This window comes from Anolis sagrei, chromosome 5 (assembly GCF_037176765.1).
Source record: "Anolis sagrei isolate rAnoSag1 chromosome 5, rAnoSag1.mat, whole genome shotgun sequence".
NCBI lineage: Eukaryota > Metazoa > Chordata > Lepidosauria > Squamata > Dactyloidae > Anolis > Anolis sagrei.
The window spans coordinates 82713956-82735049 of NC_090025.1; the positions used below are offsets into that span (position 1 = coordinate 82713956).

The window sequence follows — 21094 nt, forward strand, 5'->3', positions numbered from 1 at the left end:
CTGGGTCTTGACAGTATAGGTATAAGAGGATCATTTAAATCCAGAAGAGCTCTGGAGTATTGAACCCTTGGAGAGAAGGATGTGTAAAATATTATATGACCATATTGCCAATAGACATTGATTGCTCAAGATAAAAGTAGAAAGACTCTAGAATCAACTCAGATTCTTCCACCATGTTGCTAGGAGACAGCCGTTGCTGTTGAGCCAGGTTTCTTTACAACACCAAAGATGCAGAATCTTTTCCATCATATCTTTCTCTTCTGCTCTTTCTGCTGTCTCTACTACCAAGTGGCTGCACCACTTCATTTCCTACCACCACCACTGTTAGTTACTTGCTCAGAGCCAGGAAATCGTGTTTATCAACGACAAGACAATGCGCTTCGAATCTCATGTCTGTGGGACGGCTTTATTGTGATACATTACTCAAGAATACCGGGAGTAAAATCCGGGGAAGAAGAGTCAGTTTTCCAACCACCACCTTACTGTCGCTGGTTCCGAGATTCCATTCTGGTAAACAGTACAAATCTCTGGTCAGGAAATCTAACGCTGGGCCCAGGCCTGCCAGGAGACAGCCCTCATCCACCATGGGCTTATAGTCAGATCACCGTACAGTGCGCATCAGCGTTTTGCTCACCCCCCTTGTGCTTTCACCGCAATCTGAGTATTGAGGTTTGTGGGCAAGATGTCCGTCTCTTCCTGTTCTGGCCACGTACCCATCCTATTCTGGAATGGCAGCCGGTGCACCTGGGTTGGTGTGCACGTCTTAAGAGTTCCACGTGGATCTACCACTTCAGGAGTCAAGGGGGTAGTCCTGCTGATCTCCTCATTCCTAGTGATCAACACACTGAGCTCCCTCCATCCGCTGCATACCTTAATGCAGAGCTGCAGCAGGTCTGTAGGTCCTATTATAGCTACCACTTGACTGTGCGCTATTCCCACCGTGGGTTCTACACTGCTTCTGTCACCATTGAGCATGGGCCTCAGGTCAGCGTTAGTACGGATTTCTTAGTAGAGCCTGCCTTGCTACATGTTTTTAGTGCAAATTCCACATTGCTGAGCCATCCACATGGGACATTCAACCTTTCTTGGAGTTTTCAACAACTCAGCCAAGGGATAGTAGCTTATAAACTATTGAATTTACATGACACAAGAGGGTGGTCTCATTCCTACAGTTATAACCCTTTTGCTTTGCATAGTAATTTCTGTGCTGTCCATAAACCACAACAATCCAAGGAAAAAGTGGTGGCTAATATCTACTTCCAAACCAATGAAAGATCATTTGGAGAGCTGTCAGGAAAACTTGATTTCTCTAATAAGACTCTGATATTTAATGCAAGTAATGCAGTTCCAACTTACCTCACAATCAACCCACAGAAAGTCAAGGTAGGCACATATATTGTTAGCCATAACATCGGACTTTACTATTCGATGGAAGATGATGCCACCAATAAAAATTCCAGCTCCCACTATATCTTTTACCAGCAAGCAGGCTTTTCCTACCTGGTCATTGTGGAGTTTGTGCAGCTACAATTGTTCAGTTTCAGTACGCACATATATCTGAACCGGAAGGGAAGACTCTTCAAGTCTCTAAGAGAAAAAGAGATAGAAATTCACGTTTTCAACAGCACTTTTCCTGACGAAAATTTGGTCTATATTGTATGGTTTATTCCCGTACAACATCCTCTGCTGCAGTGCAAATGGCTTTTCAACCTGCAACTTTTGGATTCAAAAGACAAGAATGACGTTCAGAACTATAGTTTCGCGTACAGGAATTATGTCAAAAATGCAACACAGTTCATTCCTGACTCTGTCTTACCTTTCAACCCTGCTTTGTACACTGGCTTTGTAGCAAAAATGAAGTGCATTAGCAGTAGATTTGTACTAATGGTTTTGAAAGCTACATTCAACCTTTACAGTTCTAAAGTCATAGAATCCAGATTAGCTTGTCATCAAAAAGCTTGTTCTATTACAAAAATAAGTATCCAGAGGTCCGAGACATCTAAATTCATCCTACATTATGCTCCAGGGATGGAATTTACCCTGGTCGCTGAAACACTGATAAACTGCCCAGGCCCTAAACAAACAGATGTCATCTGGAACATTTATAAAGTCCAAAATAGGACCAGTACCCCAGACTGGTCCAAACCTTTCAACCCACCTGGAATTAGGAGAAGAAATGACATGTCATTAAACATTCCCAGTTCTAGCTTAGATGATGGCTTGTATGTCTTTAATTTCTCCATGAAATTAAAATCATTAGATACATGGGATATTACTAAAAGTTCAGATTCGGTGCTTGTTGAGATTGGGCCAGATAACTTGATGGCCACCATTGCTGGAGGAAATTTCCGGTCAGTTAGCTTTTCTGACCAGTGGATACTCAATGGATCCGTTTTCTCTAATGGTGAAGTGATCCAATCCTTTCAAAAAGGACTCTCCTTTATTTGGTATTGCACCAAACACAAATCAGACTATGCTTCAATGATTCTAAGTAGAAATGGGAAATGTCATCCAGATCAGGTAGACTTGAAATGGACAACTTCATCTGGCCCAGTTCAAACAGTGAGACCTAAAACACTTCAAGGAAGCAATACATACTATTTCCTCTTGCTGGTTCAGTACGGTAGCCGAACCGCCCGTGCTGAACAAGCAATATATGTGCATATTCACTCCACCTTAATCCTGAATGTTACTTGTCTAGAAAACTGTGATAAAGCATTAGTCCCGACAGAAAGATTTTGTCTTTCTGGCAAATGTCTAAATTGCAGAACCAACAAGCCTTCCTATCACTGGTCACTTCATTCGGCACAATCCAATGAAATAGATTTTGACTGGTCTTCCAAAACTACAACAGGAAGGTCCAGTCCATATTTACGTCTAAATGCTTTTGCATTTGGAACCATGACAGATCATTCATATGTCCTTACCTTGAAAGTCTCAACAGCAGAAGGACAATCGGCCATCTATAAGTATTCTTTTTATGTTAATGGACCACCTCAGCTAGGAAAATGTCTCCTTAACCCAAAAATCGGTATAGCATTTCTAACAAAATTCATTATTCAGTGCAACGGGTTTGGAAACAAAAATGAACCTCTTGCATATAAAGTAATAGCAGCATATAATCAAATAGAAATGAGTACTATATCATCGATAGAGAACAGTACTTTGGGAATAATAGTGTATTCTGGCCATGACTATAAAACCCCTCAATTTTTCCTCCCAAATGGTGTGCCATCTCACAACTCTGCCTTGGTTATATACGTTCAAGTATATGATGCTCTTGGAGCAAGTTCTCAAGTAACTTTACAAGCAACTGTGCATGATGAAAAGAAAAGTAAGTCACTTGGTGTTATTCATCATGAACTACATTCCTTAATGAATGGGCAAAGTGCTCTTATGACAACTTTTCGGATAACGAAGGATTATTTTGATATAGGTTACTTTGTTTATATGGTGGCCTCAGTTTTAAATAACGTTGAGAACCCTAGTCAGGGTTCTACATCTGATTTGAGGCAAATCCTCCTTAATATGACTACAGAAATGCCAACAAATACTGCCCAAGAAATAAATCAAGTTATTTTAAGTATTTGCCAGGTAACACATGAAACCATGGAAATCAATGAGGAATCACAACTACTTGCAATCAAGAAATTGAAGGAAGCCAGTAAAGCTCTAAAAAGGCTCAAGGACAAAGATTTCAGTTCAAAGGAAACAGATATCCTTGGTAGTGGTATTCTTATTGGGTTGTCCAATGTGTTGAAAGCTTCTCTCTTGCACTACCAAAAGGTCAACATCAATGTAATTAAAGAAACGATTTTTGTGATGGAAATATTAGCAGACTTAGTCTTACGAGATAAAGTCCCAGGAGAAAATGAAACTGTACTGAAAACAGAAAACTGGAGCATTCATTTACAAAAATATGCAAAGGGGGACCTTTTCGGAAATGTTTCCAATAGAAAAGATTGCAAGAATTGCTTTTATCCCACACTGAAGGAGGGTCTTCATGCCGAATTAAATGTCGATGCTGTGGTTACCAGTGTTTTTTATGTATTTGACATAAATCCTTTCCCTTGGTTGCTTTTTACAGAAGATATTGGAACAATAGTAACCGGATTCAAAATGACAGGTACCCAACCTAATGGTGATACAATTAGCCTCATGCCTGATTTAGTTGAAATTATCATGGCCAGGAAAGATGAGGTCATCTTTGACTTGACTATTGGTCCGGACAAAGCGCTTTCTAAAACAACTGGAGGCTTTAGTTTTGAAATAAAGAGAAGTACCAAAGATGTTTTCATCCAGATTGTCTCTAAAAGGAACATCACTTTCCAGGTGTTTATATACCTAGGTCACAACATCAGCCACCCTCCCTTGGCTACATATACTGTTTCCCATCACAGTCCCCCAACACCTATTGAAAATGACACTACTATTCCTGACTGTGCAGTTGTGGCTCCCTATATCCTTTGCCTTCCACAATCATTGCTCTGGTCTCCAGTCTATAGCAACAGAAAAGACAAAGTGAGCATCTCTATTGTCTTACGATCACACCCGTTTGTGAGAGAACAGACTACAAAGATTGTTCGCATTGCCCTTTTTGCAGCAGAATGCCTTGATCTGGATGGGATTGAAAAACAATGGAAAGAAGGAACATGCAGCCTTGGCCCTGAAACAAGCTGGTCCAAAATACATTGCATTTGCAAAGCAAAAGGACTCGGCACGATTACAGGAAGTCCTAGGACAGCAGGGACCTCTGAAACTGGCCTCAGATTTTTGGCCAGCAAGGTATTTTCATTCCCTAATCATAAGGATATGAAAAGGTCCCTTTTAACACATGATGTGCATTATCCCATAGCAGAATTGACATTATTTATTATTTTTATACTTTACACATTGATGGCTGCCTGGGTCTTAACAAAAGATAAAGTCGGTACGGAAGACCAAATCATCGATCTGCCAGACAATGATCCTTTTGACACAATAAAGTACCTAGTCACTATATATACAGGAAGTCGTCTCAGAGCAGGCACAAGAGCTGGTGTTTTTATTGAGCTGATGGGCGAAAATGGGGCCAGTGGTGTGCATCATTTAAAGCATCCACGTTTTCGAAGAACCTTCCGCCGAGGATCTATTGACACTTTTCTTTTAACTACAAAGATCGACTTAGGAGACATTTCTTCTCTTCATATCTGGCATAATAATTGCAGTTTTGGTCCTAATTGGTACCTAAGCCGAGTCAAAGTCCAAAACCTGGAGACTGAAGAGACATGGCTATTTTGGTGTAGAAAATGGTTATCTCTTCGCAAAAATGGTTGCCTAATCGAAAGGACATTTGCTGTTACAAACCCAAATAGACGTGTAAGCAAAATTGATTGTTTTTTAATAACAGTTAGCAATGATGTGAGCGGAAACCACCTCTGGCTGTCTGTCTTCACTTATCATAGAATCCACGGCTCTTTGAGCAGATTCCAAAGGTTGTCCTGTTGCTTGGTGATATTGCTGACCTCCTTGATGTTTAACTCTTTATTATTTGCTAGTGAGAAAGATCGATTTATTTTATCAGTAGACTTGTCATACCTGAGATCTATAGGAACTGGAATAGCAGGTGCTTTAATTTCCATCCCTGTGCAGGTGATTTTGACCACCTTGTTTAAGCACTCACAAAAGAGGCCAGCACCATCTCACCCAAACCAAAGTCAACAAAAACAGAGACCCTCCTTAGTAGCTGAATATCTTTGCACCGAGGATAATATAAGAGAGGCTCCACTTGCAGAGATGACATCTCAACCATTCCCACCCACCAATGCCAATGTCAATAACAATTATCCAGTCGAAACGACAGTACAGTGTAAGAACACAAAGAATCCAAATCCTAATCACTGGTCTGCAGTCACAGCTTGGTCCTTGGTGTTATGTATCCCTGGGATGTCAGCATTTTTCATCATAGTGCACGGCCTGTCTTTTGGCTACACAACATCCTTGGAATGGTTGCTAGCTTCCGTGACATCCCTTTGTGTACATGTGTTTTTGTTTGAGACCTTACAGATACTTGTGATTTCAGCTTGGCGTACTGGTTTTGCAAAATACTGTCGAGACCTCCCATGGCAAAGCCACCAAGTTATTCACTTTAAGAGTAAAACTCGGACTGCCAGTGAAATGAAACTCTTGCATCATGAGCTGACTATACTTAGAGCTTCCGAAGAATACCAGCCCTTAAAGAAGGAAGTAGTTAGAAAATTGCGCAGAATACATAGGATTAAACATCTGGCTTATGCTTATGTGAAGAATATGTTCTCTCATCTTTTCTTCTTATCTTTAATCTTAACCGTTGCAAAGCCTGCCGAAATCACAACTTTGCATTATTCCAATCAGTATATGAAAGAGACATTTTCTGTTGATCTAGCTGAAGTAACTACAATAGAGGATATTTACACATGGGTGAAAAATGTCTTTCTGCCATTGATACACAATGACAATGAACCAACGTATCTTTCAGGCACTTGGTTCAAAATTCTTGGATTGCCCAGAATGAGACAAATAAGAAGTCAAAGTTCTCCAACCAAATGTTTCTTTCCGTATGGCTTGACAAATACATTAAGCCTCAATGATATTCATTGCCGAAAGAAATATGGAATTGATCCTGAAGATCAAGCTGACTACCTTGGATCATGGTCAGTAAAGGCCAATAGACCAATTCCTATTGACAGTCGTGCTTTTTTCGGTTTCATTTATGAACATCCTGCTTATCAGTGGGACTATTACTCATATGGGAAATTCAACACCTATTTATCCAGAGGATACAGCTTTTATTTCTTTCCAGGGGAGACACAAAATAATTCAACAACAAGGTTAGAAACTTTGGAAATAAACAAGTGGCTTGATGATAAGACATGGACACTGATTATTGAACTGACCACTTTTAACCCAGATACGGATCTATACTCTTGTATTTCTGTCATATTTGAGTTTTCCTACATTGGCCCTATTGTCAGTAATGTGTACGTTGAATCTTGCCATCTCCCTCTTCTCACTGACCAATCCAGCAGTGAGATTTTCTTCTTGCTAGCCACTGTATATATGCTCATAACATATATTACTGATGAATGCTGGATGATCTATAAACAGAGGCTGAAATATTTAAAAGCAGCTACCAACTTAATCAATTTTGGAATGAAGACACTTTGCACTATTTATGTAATGTTACTTTTATACAAATTTCATCTTGCTGTGGAATTAGTACAGTTTTATTTTCTCAATCCCTATCAGTTCATCCCTTTCCACGTAGCTTCCCAGTTTGATGAGACAGTCAGGATAGTTATGGCATTTTTGCTTTTTCTCTTAATTTTGAAAATGTTCCGCTATTTCAGATTCATGTATGGGGTACGCCTGGCTCAAAAATCCTTACATGAAGCTTTACCTAAAATGATTAATCTGTCTTTTGCAGGGGCCATATTCTTTTTTGGATTTATGTCGCTTGGGTATCTAGCATTTGGACAACATGAAGTAACATTTCGAACTCTGTTAGATTCTTTTACCACTGTATTGTCTTACTGTGCCTTAGCATTTAGGGACACTGAATTTTCATCTGATAAGCTTCTAGGTGGTCTTTTCTTAGGTTGTTTTCAGTTTGTGATGATTTGTGTTTTTGTCAATTTAAGTGAAGTTATTATAATCTCTGCTCATGTAGACATGAAAGAAACTGTTTATGAACTACCATCACATGAAGCTGAAGTGATATACTATTTAGTCCAAAGAATCCACAGGCTTTGTTTTTTTCTTTCAACTGGTACAAAACCTGAAAAAGAAACCAATTTCTTGAATCGGATACTGTATGGAAAAATGGAAAAACATAATAAGCGACAGACTAAAAGCAGAGTATGTAACGATACAAAGACTTCTCTTTATGTTTGATGAAGTTTGAGTAAAATAAATTAATTTTTGTAATAGTTTCTCCAATGTTGTTGGCATGCAGTGGTTTTGAAATGCACACATACACCATGTTGTCACGTTTCTTTGGTTTATTTATTTATTTATTTATTTATTTACAGCTTTTATGTTCCGCCCTTCTCACCCCGCAGGGGACTCAGGGCGGATTACAGTGTACACATATATGGCAAACATTCAATGCCAATTTTTGACATACAAATATATACAGACATACACAGAGGCTATTTACCTTTTACTGGCCGTCAGGGGAGCTGTCGCTTTCACTGTCCATCTGCGACGCTGATGAAGCACTTCCGCATTCCCCGCATGCTTCCCCGCTGGAATGCTTTGCTGGAGTCTTCTTTATGGCCTCATAAATCAGTTAATTTAGCCTCCCCACACTTAAAGGTGGTACCTAATTTTTCTACTTGACAGATGCAACTGTCTTTCGGGTTGCAAAGGTCGACAACAGGCTACACACAATTGGTTGGAAACACACTCCAACCCGGGCTGGCTTTGAACTCATGATCTTTTGGTCAGAATGATCTTAATGCAGCTGACACTCAGCCAGCTGCGCCATAATTCCGGTTGTACCATGGCTTCCCTTGGTTCCACACTTAGGTTGTTTCGTGGGATATTTTCTGGCCCAACTTACCTGTCCGAACGCATCTCCCTTTATAAACCATTGAGGACTTTAAGATTGTCTGGGCAGGCCCTGCTCTCAGTCCCACCTTCGTCACAAGTATGTCTGGCGGGAACGAGAGACAGAGCCTTCTCGGTGGTGGCCCTTCGGCTATGGAACACCCTCCCTAGGGATATCAGGTCAGCTTCATCCCTCTTAACATTTCGGAAACAACTCAAGACATGGTTTTTCGAGCAAGCGTTTGCAAATGCAGAGTAGCAGACATAGGATAATGGAACAACTATACGATGGGACTGGCCAATGTTTTAATAAGGATTTATTAATGGCTTATGTTTTATTGCTGTTGTTATGATTTTATGTATGTTAATATTTTTAAATTGTATAGTATTTATGCTTTGCGGCATTGAATTTTTGCCTTGTAAACCGCCTCGAGTTGCCTGAGGGCTGAGAGGAGCAGTGTACAAATACAGTAAATAAGTAAATAAATAATGTTCTAATACCTGTACGGTTACTGAATTAAATATTTGATTAATTCAGTGGTTCTCTACCTGTGGTTCCCCAGATGTTTTGGCCTTCAACTCCCAGAAATCCTAACAGTTGGTAAACTGGCTGAGATTTCTGGGAGTTGTAGGCCAACTCACAGGTTGAGAACCATTGGAATAATTAAATGTGAATAGGTGCATGTGCAGCAATAGTTCAGGTGAATAAAAGCATGGGCGCACCCAGCTTCCAGGGCACCATGTGTTCTTAGTCAGCCAGGAATAACCACAGTCCCTGGGCAAATTTACTGATACAAACCAGGAAGGGTTTTCTTAAACTCCAGTATACAATCATGTATTCTGTTGAACAACATTGAAGAGAATACTGCTATATCTTCCCAGTCCTTGTTTGCCAAGTTGTTTACACTCGTATTTATTTAGTTACTTTATTTTTATCCCACTTTCTTTGTCCAGTGCTGTTTGAGACATAATAGGGTATTTGTTCATGACCACATCAACCCCTACTAACCTGCACGATCTCTAAGATCTTCTGGGGAAGCAATCCTCTTGCTCCCAGTCCCATCACAAGCACAGTGGGTTGGAACGAGGGTGAGGGCCTCCTTGGTGGGGGGGCCCGGCTCTGGAACGCTCTCTCCAAGGAGATTAGACTTGCACCCACCCTGTCCACTTTCTGTAAAGAATTAAAAATGTGTATGTTCCTCTGTGCTTTTGACTAGACAGTTCCCCATATAAGTTTGTTCCCCAGCTATGATCCAAAACCAATTCTTGCACATTACTACTGTTCCCAAACTAGAGATATATTGCTCTTTTTAATTGTCCCCCATTTCCTGTTGCACTCCAGAACAGGAATAACCCTCTGAGTTTAAAACACCACATGTTGAGTAGGAAAGCAATCCTTTTTTTATTGAAGATAAGTTAAAACAGCAAGGTGAAAATATGCTTTGAGAAAATAGATAAGTCCAATTAGGTAGGAAGATAAGCAGGAACAAAGTATTCCAAGGTAGAGGTCAGCAAAGTTAAAGCAAAATCCAGACTTTTGTAATCAAATCCAAAGAACGAGGCAAACATTGATCCACAGCATGAGTATATAATCACAAGAGACAAAAAGTCCAACCATAAACAAGAAATCCTTAACATGAATCTTCCAAGCAGGGCTTCCATGGGACAAGAACAAGGACTTAGCAGGATTCTGAAACGATGCTTCATCTGACTATATTTTCCATGGTGGGAACTTTATATCCCTCCATTAGGTTATTCCAAGCACCCAGAAACTGGTTTCGTTTTCCTTGAGAGCCTCTCACTCTTATCTTTCGAAGCCTGGCAGAACGGCAAAGGTCTTGGCTGAGCTGTCTGTTTTGGCTAATTTCCAGCTGTCTCTCTATATGCTTATTATCTATCTGCTCATTAGTTTCTCCAGGTGCCCAGCTGTTTTCAAACCCCAAATCCTGGGAACTCTGGTTCAGGGAGTAAACTATCTTCCCTGTAGGAACATTCTCATGGGAAACTACACTTTGTACCGATGTCCCTATGTCATTCTCTGGATTAATATCATTAAACAGGCCATCGCCATCTTGAACCTCAGTGACATCATTCCCCACATCTAAAGCACTTTAATCTTGAAACACAATCACAGGCTGAACCCCAACATTTCCTAATTTTGTCATCCGGCTTCAGCACTTTATCCATCAGCCTTATCCTTGCAAATGATTGCACCAGCCTCCCCGCTCAAGCTCAGAACTATGCACTACTCAGACCATTGGTGGTTTGCTTGATGATTGTGATATATATATATATATATATATATATATAATTTTTGGTTTGTTTTCTATTATTTGAAAAAAATTCTTTTTATGACTACTGTTGTGTTATATTTTAACCATATTGAATTTGGGCTTGTCCTATATTAGCCACCCTGAGTTGTGTACCCCATGGTTCTGTTTTCAGGAAAATTCCAGAAGATTAGGAAGGGGGCTGTTCGGATTCATAATTCAAGATCCAGGGTTTAATTCCCATTTCGGGAAGAATCTTCCCAAAAACAGAAATGGGGGGATTTGAAACTAAAACAGAACAGATTTCTGCTGATTCGCACACCCCTAGTATTTTGTAATATTTGCTTATATTTATGAAAATATAGGCTGGTCCTATGTAGATGGCTCACAGCATTAATATTACGCCAGATACTACAACTGTTCCAGAGTTCAACTCGTGGTTTTAACATGTCTCAGTTTGTCCGTGACAATGAAAGAGGTAGGTTCATTTTTGTGGACAATCAACCAGCTGAGAGTGAGAAATCTAGCTAAGCCATCTCCTCTCCTTTCTGCCATTCAAAAAAGTAACAGCTGAGCTGAGATATTAACACCATTTAATAAATATAATAATAAAGGCTTGTGCAGAAGCCTCTCATACCCCTATCTGCATAAGAGATGTGGAGTAGCCCAAACCTTTCATGTAGGTTTGACCCGTGGTGACCCCAATCAAAGAAATCCCACAATCAAAGAAATCACAAGATGCAGTCTAAGCCAAATTCAAATTTTATTACAATTTATTGACCTATTTATGTAAATGATTTTAAAATGCCAATATAACTGCTTCTTTTTTATTTATTCTTAATAAAAAATTAAAACAAAGCAGAATTCAACACAATTTTGATGTAATTTGAGACATGCAGGGATAAAATGTGACCCTTTATGATATAACTAGCTGCCCCCTGCCACCCGTTGCTGTGGCCCACGTGAGGGTTCTGTGTGGGAGGTTTGGTCCAATTCTATCGGTGGGGTTCAGAATGCTCTGTGATTGTAGGTGAACTATAAATCCCAGCAACTACAACTCCCAAATGTCAAGATTCTATTTTCCCCAAACTCCACCAGTGTTCACATTTGGGCATATTGAGTATTCATGTAGAGTTTGGTCCAGATCCATCATTGTTTGAGTCCACAGTGATCTTTGGATGTAGGTGAACTACAACTCCAAAACTAAAGGACACTGCCCACCAAACCCATCCAGTATTTTCTGTTGGTAATGGAAGAACTGTGTACCAAGTTTGGTTCAATTCCATCGTTGGTGGGGTTCAGAATGCTCTTTGATTGTTGGTGAACTATAAATCCCAGCAACTACAACTCCCAAATGACAAAATCAATTTTTTTGAGTGAAGGACATACATTGGGTTGTTACGTGTGTCCTAATTTGGTGTCAATTCCCCCAGTGGTTTTTGAGTTCTGTTAATATCACAAACGAACATTACATTTTTATTTGTATAGATGAGGAAGAGGCCATAGTTCTGTGTCTGAGCTAATATTTGCATACAGAACATTTTTTGATACATAACTGTGGTGTCTCAGTCATTGGATTCCATGATTCTGTCATAGAGAAAACTCTTACAGGAAGGAACCACTGTCCATTCAGATATTACGGGGCTCCAAATTCAGTCAGCCCTCAACAATGTTGGCCATGGAGATGCTACAGGGTCCCCAACTCTGTATCAGAGAAAGTCTGTCTCTTTGTATGTGATGTTTAAAGAATATCAAGGGATCCTTTCTTTTCACAGAATCAAAGAGTTGGAAGAGACCTCATGGGCCATCCAGTCAAACCCCCTGACAAAAAACAGGAATATTGTATTCAGAGCACCCCTGGACGATGGCCATCCAGCCTCTGTTTAAAAGCTTCCAAAGAAGGAGCCTCCACCACACTCCCGGGCAGAAAGTTCCAATGCTGAACAGCTCTCACAGTCAGGAAGTTCTTCCTAATGTTCAAATGGAATCACCTTTCTTGTAGTTTGAAGCCATTGTTCTGCGTCCTAGTCTCCAGGGCAGCAGAAAACAATTTCGCTCCCTCCTCCCTATGAATTCCTCTCACGTATTTATACATAGCTATCATGTCTCCTCTCAGCCTTCTCTTCTTCAGGCTAAACATGCCCATCTCTTTAAGCCGCTCCTCATAGGGCTTGTTCTCCAGACCCTTGATCATTTTAGTCACCCTCCTCTGGACACTTTCCAGCTTGTCAATATCTCTCTTCAATTGCGGTGCCCAGAATTGGACACAATATTCCAAGTGTGATCTAACCAAGGCAGAATAGAGGGGTAGCATGACTTCCCTGGATCTAGACACTATACTCCTATTGATGCAGGACAAAATCCCATTGGCTTTTTTTGCCGCCACATCACATTGTTGGCTCATGTTTAACTTGTTGTCCACAAGGACTCCAAGATCTTTTTCACACGTACTGCTCTCGAGCCACGCATCCCCCATTCTGTCTTTTTGCATTTCGTTTTACTTGCCTAAATTGAGTATCTTGCATTTGTCACTGTTGAACTTCATTTTGTTAGCTTTGGCCCATCTCTCCAATCTGTCAAGATCGTTTTGAATCCTGCTCCTGTCCTCTGTCCTGTCCCAATTTGGTGTCATCTGCAAACTTGATGATCATGCCTTCTAGCCCTTCATCTAAGTCATTAATAAAGATGTGAACAGGACCGGGCCCAGGACAGAATCCTGCAGCACTCCACTTGTCACTTCTTTCCAGGATGTAGAGGAAGCATTGGTGAGCACCCTCTGGGTTCTTCCACTTAACCAATTACAGATCCACCTAACCGTAGTTTTGCCTAGCTCACATTGGACTAGTTTCTTTGCCAGAAGGTCATGGGGGACCTTGTAGAAAGCCTTACTGAAGTCCAGATATGCTACACCCACGGCATTCCCCGCATCTACCCAGCTTGTAACTCTATCGAAAAAAGAGATCAGATTAGTCTGGCATGACTTGTTTCTGATAAATCCGTGTTAGCCATGACCGCACTTGTTTCTAAGTGTTTACAGACCACTTCCTTAACTATCTTTTCCATAATCTTGCCTGGTATCGATGTGAGGCTGACCGGATGGTAGTTGTTTGGATCATCCTTTTTTCCCTTCTTGAAGATTGGGACCACATTGGCCCTCCTCCAGTCTGCTGGAACTTCTCCCGTTCTCCAAGAACTCTCAAAGAAGATTGCCAATGGTTCCGAGATGACTTCCACTAGATTACTTTCACCAGAAAGGAAAGTTTGGACACTGGTTGCCCAGTGACATGTAAAATTCTAGAATTCCCCCGGTCATTCACTTTGTGGCAGTTGGAGGACAGCAATCTCTCCTAATCCAGGCAAGCTGTCTCCTTACTTCAAGATGCATCCCCTGTTGTTCTCTCTGCTACTCCCCTTGTGCTTAGTCTTTTCTCAGTATGCTGGAGCAATATGTCCTTATTTATTATCACCACCATTGCTTTTCATCTGCTCTGACCAAGAAAACCATATTTATCATCAGCAAGACAACAAACACCAGACTTCACATCTATGGGGCAGGATTACTAAACCATATGTAAGAACTACTGGGAAGCAACAGGATGAACTACCACCATCTTTCTGCTGCTGGTACTGGAGCTCTCCTTTTGCACACAGTATAGGTTCACGGATAGTGCTGGACCCTAACTTAGCAAGAAAAATCATATGTCCATCCAGGGACTCCAACCTCAACACTATACAGTGTGTTTCACATTCCTGTACCATGCGTGCATGTCTTCATCACAATCTGAGCATCAATGTGTTTGGCTTCTTCCATCCGCCATCCATTTTTCATATGCTGGAAGGGCAGCCACTGAAACTGGGTTGGTGTGCATGCCCCAAAACTTCTAGCTGGTGCTATCATTACACTCACCAGTGGGATCGCCTGGTGACCCCACTTGGAATACCTTCCAAGCAGTGTGCTTTGAGAGTACGCATTGAAGTGTGTGATGCACATGGGGCATATTACCACATAACTTTACTGACAAAAGTATACGGCCCATCAAAAGATCAACAAACAGATGTTTTTCTAAATGAATTACAAAATTTAATTAGTGGATCAAGAGATCCAATAACAGCTGTTCTGAAAAGTAGGGCTTACTTTAGGGCACTTTATCTCATCTACATAGTGGCTTCTACTTTAAATGATATAGAAGTTTCGCCAAGATTTCATTCCTCTAAGACTGAGCTGCGGGAACTCCTTCTAAACAGGTCTGCAGGAATTCCTACTACAAGTGTAACGGAAGCAAATTTAATGATCTCAAATATTTTTCAAATAACACATGAAGTTGCGGAGATAAACAGAAAATCGCAACTACTTGCAGTACAAAAAATCAAAGAAGTTATTGAGGAACTGAAAAAACATGGCAACAAAGATTTGGGACTGAAGGAAAGAGAGATGCTTGGCACTGCTATTCTTGCAGGACTGTCCAATGTACAGAAAGCGTCTTTGTTAGAACGCAGAAATATCCACATTAATGGGATTAAGGAAACAATTTATATGACCGGGATATTAGCAGAGCTAGTCTTACAAGGTAAAATTCCAGAAGAAAATGAAACTATTATGGAAGTCAAAGATTGGACCATCACACTGAGAAAAAATGAAAAAGGGGTTGTTTCTGATGCATCTTCCAGGAGAAGAGACAGCAAGAACTACTTTTACTTCAAAATGAAACAGGAGGATAGTGATGAATTAACTAGAGATTCTGTAGTTTCCACTATTCTTTATGAGTTTGATAATAATCCTTTTCCTTGGTTGCCATACGCCGACGATATCAACACAATGATAACTGGATTCAAGATGACAGGAACCAAATATAATGGCGACAGGATCGGGATCGTGCCTGATGTTGCTGAAATGATCATGATTAGAAAAGATGAGAAAAGAGATGCAATTTTTCAGGTTATGATCAGACGTGACAAAAAACTCCCTAAAGCCACTGGAGAATTTAGTATTGAAGTACTTAGGCAATCCAAAAACATTTTTATTCAGATTGTGACAAATAAGAAAACTGTTTTCCAAGTCTTCATATACCCGGGACTCAAGGTCAACTGTGATCCTATAGCTTCTTTCAGTGTTTCCTATAATAAGATGGGAAATTATTCTAGTGATGATGACTGTGCATTTAAGGGTCCTTACATAGTTTGTCTTTCCCAGACATTGCTCAGATCCATATTCCAAGATAGCAGAGCAGACAAACGGAACATCTCTGTGGTTTTGCAGTCAGACCCATGGGACAAAGGTACCCAACTTGTGCACGTTCGGCTCTTTACTGCTGAGTGTTTGTACCTGGATGGAGTTGAAAGTCATTGGACAAACGACTTCTGCAATCTTGGTCCTCAGACCAGCTGGCAAAAGGTGCACTGCGTCTGCACAGGCAAAAAACGTGTTTCAAGGTCTGCAAACCCTCAGCTAAGAAGAGCCTTCAGCCACAGCGCCACATTTTTGGCTGGGAAAATAACAGCCTATTCAAATCCAGTAGGTATTGAAAGGACCCAGCCAACTCCAGTACACCAAAATCTAGTGATACTACTAACCCTCCTTTTCATATTTTTATTATCCATTGTTTTGACTATTTGGGCCATGAGAAAAGACAGGGCTGATATAAACAGCATAGAGCATGCTATAGTCTTGCCAGACAACGATCCCTTTGATAAAGTGTGCTATTTGGTCACGGTATACACTGGCAGCCGTTTGGGAGCAGGAACGACCGCTGATGTTTTTATTCAACTGACAGGGGAAAGAGCCGTCAGTGATGTACATTGCTTAAAACACCCCGAATACTTTACTTTTTTCCGTGGGGCCATCAATACTTTTCTTGTGACTAGTAAAACTGACTTAGGAGACATTTATTGTTTTAGAGTCTGGCACAATAACGAGGGTTCTTCCCCAAACTGGTTCTTGAGCAGAATTAAGGTGGAAAACATATACACAAAGAAGTCTTGGATGTTCATGTGCCGGAAATGGTTCGCTCTCGATAAAGGTGATGGCTTAATAGATAGGTCATTTATTGTTGCGCATCCGAAAGCACCTTTACACAAACTTGATTTTTTCATGATAGACTTTGCTAATACCGTAGCAGACAACCACTTATGGCTCTCCATCTTTGCTCACGTCTGTACTGGTTCTCTGAACAGGCTTCATCGATTGTTTGCTTGTTTAACAATATTGTTATGCATCCTGTTTGTCAATATTATGTTTTTCAGCGCTGATGAGGAAGAGCAAATGTTTTCTGAACATATACGATATTTGAGACCCGTCTTAATTGGAGTTCAAGGGGCTTTTATTTCCATCCCTTTGCAAATGATTGTAACAGCTTTTTTCAAATATTCTCAGGAGGAGCCTTCAGTGCAGACCACAACTCAGGCCCTGCCTGCACAATATTCTGCTTTCATGTTTGGAAATCTTAGTAACTGGAAGGAGTGTCTGCAGAAATGGTATCTTATAGAAACTGCTTCAAAAGACGTGGGAGATCATTTCCAGGAGTCACCTCCCAAGGCCTTAGACTCACAGAAACAAGAACCATCTAAAACGATAACATGGAAACACACCGCTAAAAATTGGACCAACTGCACAATTCCGGAGGGTGATGCAAATGTAATTGCAATAGAAGACGACATGGTACAAGGTGCTAACACTAACAACAATGTAAATAATAATTATCTAGAGAACCACAAATCATCTCCCCAAACTAGACCACCCAATATTGCCAACATGGTGTTCTGTAAAAGGCCACAAATCAAAATATCCTGGTGGAATAGATACGTTTTATGGATATTCGTTTTGGTCACTTCTACATTATCAACATTTTTTATCCTACTACATGGCCTGACCTTTAACTATGAAGCTTCGGTAGAGTGGTTGGTAGCCTCTGTTATTTCACTGTGGGTGAATGTGTTTTTGCTTCAAATTATGAATATCGCTATTTTTTCAGCCCTAAAGACACTCTATCCTAAAAACTGTAAAAGCCTTCAGTGGTCAAGCAAAGAGGCCTACTTAGAGATTAAACTAAGTGACATAAATATGGATGCGGATGATATGCGTGAATTACATTACGATTTAGTAAGAATGAGGGGCACCAAGCAGTACCATTCCTTGGAAGACGATGAAATCACTATTTTTAAGAAAAGGCAGAAAATTCAACGCCAAGCCTTCGTTTTCATAAAGGATGTTGCGTGCCATTTTGTCTTTTTGATCCTTGTTTTGAACATTGCTTACTCAACTGAAAACACCACAAGCTTTTATTACAACCAGGATATCCATAATAAATTTTCAAATGGGCTCTCGCATGTCACTAAAGTAGAGGACATTTACGCCTGGTTAAGAAAAGTCTTTCTGCCCTTGATTCACAATGACGATCAACCGACCTATCTTTCTGAAACTTGGTCCAAAATCCTTGGTGTACCCCGAATGCGACAAGTAAGGGCAAAACATACGAAAAAAGAATGTTTCTATCAACAAAGTTTTGTACATAAATTTGTGATTAGTAAAAGCCATTGTCTTCATAAATATGGCTTTGACAGAGAAGATCAAAGAGACTATCTTGGGTCCTGGACACTCCCAGCTGATAAACCTGTTTCTGATAGTTTCACCAATATTTCAGGCTTCACTTATCGATCAGTTAGAGATCCATGGAAATATAGTTCATATGGAGAACTAAACACATACGAAGCAGGAGGGTACACGTTTAATTTTTACTCAGAAGAAAATTTGCGGAATTCAACAAAAAGAATTGATATTTTAGAAGAGAGCAATTGGCTTGATGAAGATACTTGGGCCCTAATTGTGGAGATGACGACTTTCAATTCAGATGTAGACTTATTTTGCAGTATATCAGTTATATTTGAGCTTTCTTATTTGGGCCCTATCAACACAACCTTGTGGATCCATTCATACAAACTGCCAATCTTCAAGGAGCTAAGCAAGACAGAAAAGTTTGTTTATGTCGCTGTTGGTTACATGCTCGTCTTTTATATCATTGATGAATGTTACGTGGTGGAACGGCAAAGGCAAAAATACATCAAAACGGTCTCAAATTTAATTAATTTGGGAATAAAGGGTGTGTGCTTGTTCTTTCTCTTGCAACTTGCATTCAAATTTCAGCTGGCTACTGACATATCCGAGTTGCATTTACTTCAGCCAGGTGAATTCATTCCATTTCATAAAGTTTCTCATGTGGATCGAACACTGCGGATAACATTGGGGTTTTTGGCTTTCCTGATTGTTTTGAAAACTCTCCGCTATTCCCGATTCTTTTACGACGTGCGTTTGGCTCAACGATCCATCTTAGCGGCCCTTCCTGGCATCTGTTCCATGGCTTTAGTGGTGGCGGCGTACTTTTTTGTATACATGACCTTTGGCTACCTAGTATTTGGCCAGTATGAATGGAACTACAATACCATGACTCATTCTGCTCAGACTGTGTTTTCATATTGTGTTTCAGCTTTTAAAGACACTGCCTTTGAGTCCAACCGGGTGTTGGGCGGTCTCTTTCTAGCTTCATTCATGATGGTCATGATTTGTGTTTTGATCAATTTATTTCAAGCCGTGATTATGTCTGCTTATGAGGACATGAAACAGCCTGTCTATGAAGAACCTTCTGATGAAGCAGAGGTGGTAAATTTTCTGTTTAATAAGCTTCGCAGGATATGTTTTTTTATAACCTGCAGGAAAGCATCTACGGCTGATACAGAACTTTTCAATCGAGTTCTGTTTGGGCATCCAGAGAGAAGAAATAAGCACCACCTGGGTCTCAAAGCCAGAAAAGTAAATGGCCGGAAAATAGTTTATCTTGTCATATAAATCTTGGTTGTCATATGACTGAGTGAAAGGAACAAAAGCTGGAAATTTTTTAAAAGCACTGCCCAAATTATTAATCAATGCAAATTGGCTGGACCTGCAAGCTTAAGCGTTAACGTATATTTCAATATGTACAAGCGGCTTTGTTTGTGTTGCTTTGCTGTTTTACAGTGAATTGTCTGGGCAAATCCATTACAAAGTCTTGTTTGAACATTCCACTGCTAAGAAATAATACTACCACGAATAAAACACTTTGTATTTGTTGTGGCATTCAGTTCTTTACTCGACATGTCTCATAACACACTGTACTCCATGGAAATGGAGGTGGACAAATACAGTGTTCCCTCGCTACTTCGCAGTTCGCTTTTAGCAGACTCGCTACTTCGTGGTTCTAAAAAAATATTAATTTAAAATATATGTGCTGTCGCACGCTGGGCCTGTGCATAAGATTGTAGACAGGACATAAATTCTGTGTGCCCAACGGGATGCCAGGGATGCCTCAGATTAAAGGCCCTTGGACCTCCCCAAAACAAAGTCTTTAGATTGCTTAAAGGTTCAACGAAAGTTCTCTATTAATGAAAACAAACAGGTATTTCAAGGCTTTCTTAACAGTCTATAGGCTCTTGCAATCTTGTCCACAGGGAACAGGCACTATCTTCATGACTGGTATTTTAACTAATGGGGATATCCTTAACTTCTAATCTGGGCAGTCTGTCTTTGCCTCTGTTGGTGTGGAGCCCCTACACCCGGTACCAACTGCGTCTGGCTTCTGCGAGTGGCCCTTACCAAGCAGAGCTTTGTAGACTTCCAGGGAAAAAGGAGCTCAGGTTTCGGTGATGGCTGACTGAAGTCCCTCAGCGAAGGAGCTGTAAGGCTGTATGATCTTCGGCCAAGCTGTGGGCTGTATAACCCCGGCCAAGCTGAGGGGCTATATCTCCCCGGCCAAGCTGTAGAAGACGAAGCTTTCTACAGGAGCTCTTGGTATTATGTCCTGCATGGAAAGCTTCTCTGTGTGGACTGAACCCAAACTGGCTCCTATTCCCTCCAAAACCCAAAGGGGGCGGGACCAGGGAACCTAACTATAATTGACAGGTGGCTTGCCCTATGATTGCAGCCAAAAGAAGCCACTTATCTGCAGAGTCCCTGAAACTTAGGACTACAACAAACATTCAAGGCAAAGCTAACAAAATTGGAGCTCCTGGTACAGCTGTACCTGCACAATATATATTGCGGTATTTTTGCTGTTTCATGAGTTTTTGCTGCCGCCGTTCTCTGAGGCGCTTTCCCTCCTCAGTCCTCCCTCCCTCCCTCCCTCCAGCCCTTAAAAAATTCTTTATTTGATTTACTAAAAGAAAATACACCCAACAAGATACACTTTTATAATAATATATAGAAAGAAGCGGAGAGAGAATATAAGGGTATA

At 40.6% G+C, this 21094-nt stretch overlaps 2 protein-coding genes across 2 annotated transcripts; both read left to right on the forward strand.

Annotated features, from left to right (window-relative positions):
• Window positions 1–228: 228 nt before the first annotated feature.
• On the forward strand, window positions 229–10673 carry LOC132777227 (polycystin family receptor for egg jelly-like). The gene is made up of 2 exons (XM_060779587.2): window positions 229–7875; window positions 10629–10673. The coding sequence occupies exons 1-2, from the start codon at window positions 229–231 to the stop codon at window positions 10671–10673; spliced, it is 7692 nt and encodes a 2563-aa protein (XP_060635570.2).
• A 3544-nt stretch (window positions 10674–14217) lies between these two features.
• LOC132777226 (polycystin family receptor for egg jelly-like) lies at window positions 14218–19674 on the forward strand. Its single transcript, XM_067468384.1, is given in 3 exon segments — window positions 14218–14575; window positions 14625–14756; window positions 14759–19674. Coding segments are annotated over 3 exon segments (5406 nt in total).
• The last annotated feature ends 1420 nt before the right edge of the window (window positions 19675–21094 follow it).

Coding starts and splice junctions, on each gene's coding strand:
- LOC132777227 (XM_060779587.2), top strand. CDS start 229: ATGCAGAATCTTTTCCATCATATCTTTCTCTTCTGCTCTTTCTGCTGT. Junction 7,876..10,628: donor AGCGACAGACTAAAAGCAGA/GTATGTAACGAT, acceptor ATCATTAAACAG/GCCATCGCCATCTTGAACCT.